The sequence below is a fragment of the Oncorhynchus gorbuscha genome, unplaced genomic scaffold, assembly GCF_021184085.1.
Source record: "Oncorhynchus gorbuscha isolate QuinsamMale2020 ecotype Even-year unplaced genomic scaffold, OgorEven_v1.0 Un_scaffold_6035, whole genome shotgun sequence".
In the NCBI taxonomy this organism is placed as follows: domain Eukaryota; kingdom Metazoa; phylum Chordata; class Actinopteri; order Salmoniformes; family Salmonidae; genus Oncorhynchus; species Oncorhynchus gorbuscha.
This window is the reverse complement of record NW_025749722.1, coordinates 5792-7500: the sequence shown is the minus strand read 5'-3', so window position 1 is coordinate 7500 and position 1709 is coordinate 5792. Positions and strand designations below refer to the sequence as shown.

The window sequence follows — 1709 nt, the reverse complement described above, 5'->3', positions numbered from 1 at the left end:
ATATTATGTATTATATTATGTTATATAAGGCGTTTTCAACCAGAGAAGTTGGTTCCACAGTTCAGTTGTACTTTTAAAGATCCACTCCGTCAGAGCTACAGAGGTTCATTGTCTTCTGTAGAAACCTCACCATGAGAAGGACCATCTCCTCCTTGGTTACAGGCTCCAGGTCGGGAACAGCAAAGGCCTCTGGGAACGTGTTGCCCCGAGCCAGGGCCTCCGCTGCCTTCACCGTGGTGGAGAAGCAGTCTAGCCACGCCCACTCGCCGGGTGACCAGGTACAGGTGGCTGGCTCCAGGGGACAGAGGCGGAGGTGGGGGGGGACGGGAGGGGAGCACAGGAGCTGATCCAGGTGTAACCCCACGGCCAGGGAGGCCAGGCACTGCATGTAGGGGCTGTGGACTAGCTGTTCTCCACACACGACGTGGGGCTGGAGGACCAAACAGGAAGTACCATTTAACAGGACCAAACAGGAAGTACACATTTAGACATGGGGCTGGAGGACCAAACAGGAAGTACACATTTAGACATGGGGCTGGAGGACCAAACAGGAAGTACACATTTAGACATGGGGCTGGAGGACCAAACAGGAAGTACACATTTAGACGTGGGGCTGGAGGACCAAACAGGAAATACACATTTAGACGTGGGGCTGGAGGACCAAACAGGAAGTACACATTTAGACATGGAGCTGGAGGACCAAACAGGAAGTACACATTTACACTTGGGTGTAATAACACATGTTATCATAACCGCTGACTACGATTACCAACTACGGTGAAAAAACAATGATTTAAAAAAGGAAGTAGGTAGGCTTTGACAGTTATGATTGATTACCTTGGAATGAAACTGGGCTGTCATTTACTTTCAAATCACACACACACACACACACAGAGAAACACACACACGCACGCACGCACACACACGCACGCACACACACACACACACACACACACACACACACACACACACACACACACACACACACACACACACACACACACACACACACACACACACACACACAGAGAAACAGGCAGACACGCACGCACGCACGCACGCACGCACACACACACACACACACACAGAGAAACAGGCAGACACACACACACACACAACCTTCTCGTATGAGTACTGCTCCTGCAGCATAACAGGCAGCCTCTCCAGGAAGGCTCTCATGCACGGAGCCATGTTCAATCCCACAACCCCTTGCTTCTTCAGCGCCGTCCGGCAGGTGGCTAGCACCTGGTGAGAGGACATGAAGTCTGTCGAGCAGTTCACCACCAACACATCCTGAGGACAAAGACAACAACAGAAACATGAAAGTCGGCCAAGAGTCAAATACTGTAGTGTCCTCTAGTCAGTCCATACTGTAGTATCCTCTAGTCAGAGTTGAGTCAGTCCATACTGTAGTGTCCTCTAGTCAGAGTTGAGTCAGTCCATACTGTAGTGTCCTCTAGTCAGAGTTGAGTCAGTCCATACTGTAGTATCCTCTTCAGAGTTGTCAGTCCATACTGTAGTATCCTCTAGTCAGAGTTGAGTCAGTCCATACTGTAGTGTCCTCTAGTCAGAGTTGAGTCAGTCCATACTGTAGTGTCCTCTAGTCAGTCCATACTGTAGTATCCTGTAGTCAGTCCATACTGTAGTGTCCTCTAGTCAGAGTTGAGTCAGTCCATACTGTAGTGTCCTCTAGTCAGAGTTGAGTCAGT

The 1709-nt window shown here is 49.8% G+C and overlaps 1 protein-coding gene across 1 annotated transcript in view; it reads right to left on the bottom strand.

Moving 5' to 3' along the window:
- LOC124029299 (probable E3 ubiquitin-protein ligase HERC1) overlaps positions 1 to 1293 on the bottom strand; it is a gene marked incomplete at its 5' end in the record, with an annotated part of 12931 nt that extends 11638 nt beyond the window's left edge. Inside the window, 2 exons of the mRNA XM_046341064.1 lie at positions 131 to 430; positions 1120 to 1293. Of these exons, the coding sequence (XP_046197020.1) occupies positions 131 to 430; positions 1120 to 1293 (474 nt within the window). The remainder of the gene's footprint in view (positions 1 to 130; positions 431 to 1119) is intronic.
- Positions 1294 to 1709: the final 416 nt, after the last annotated feature.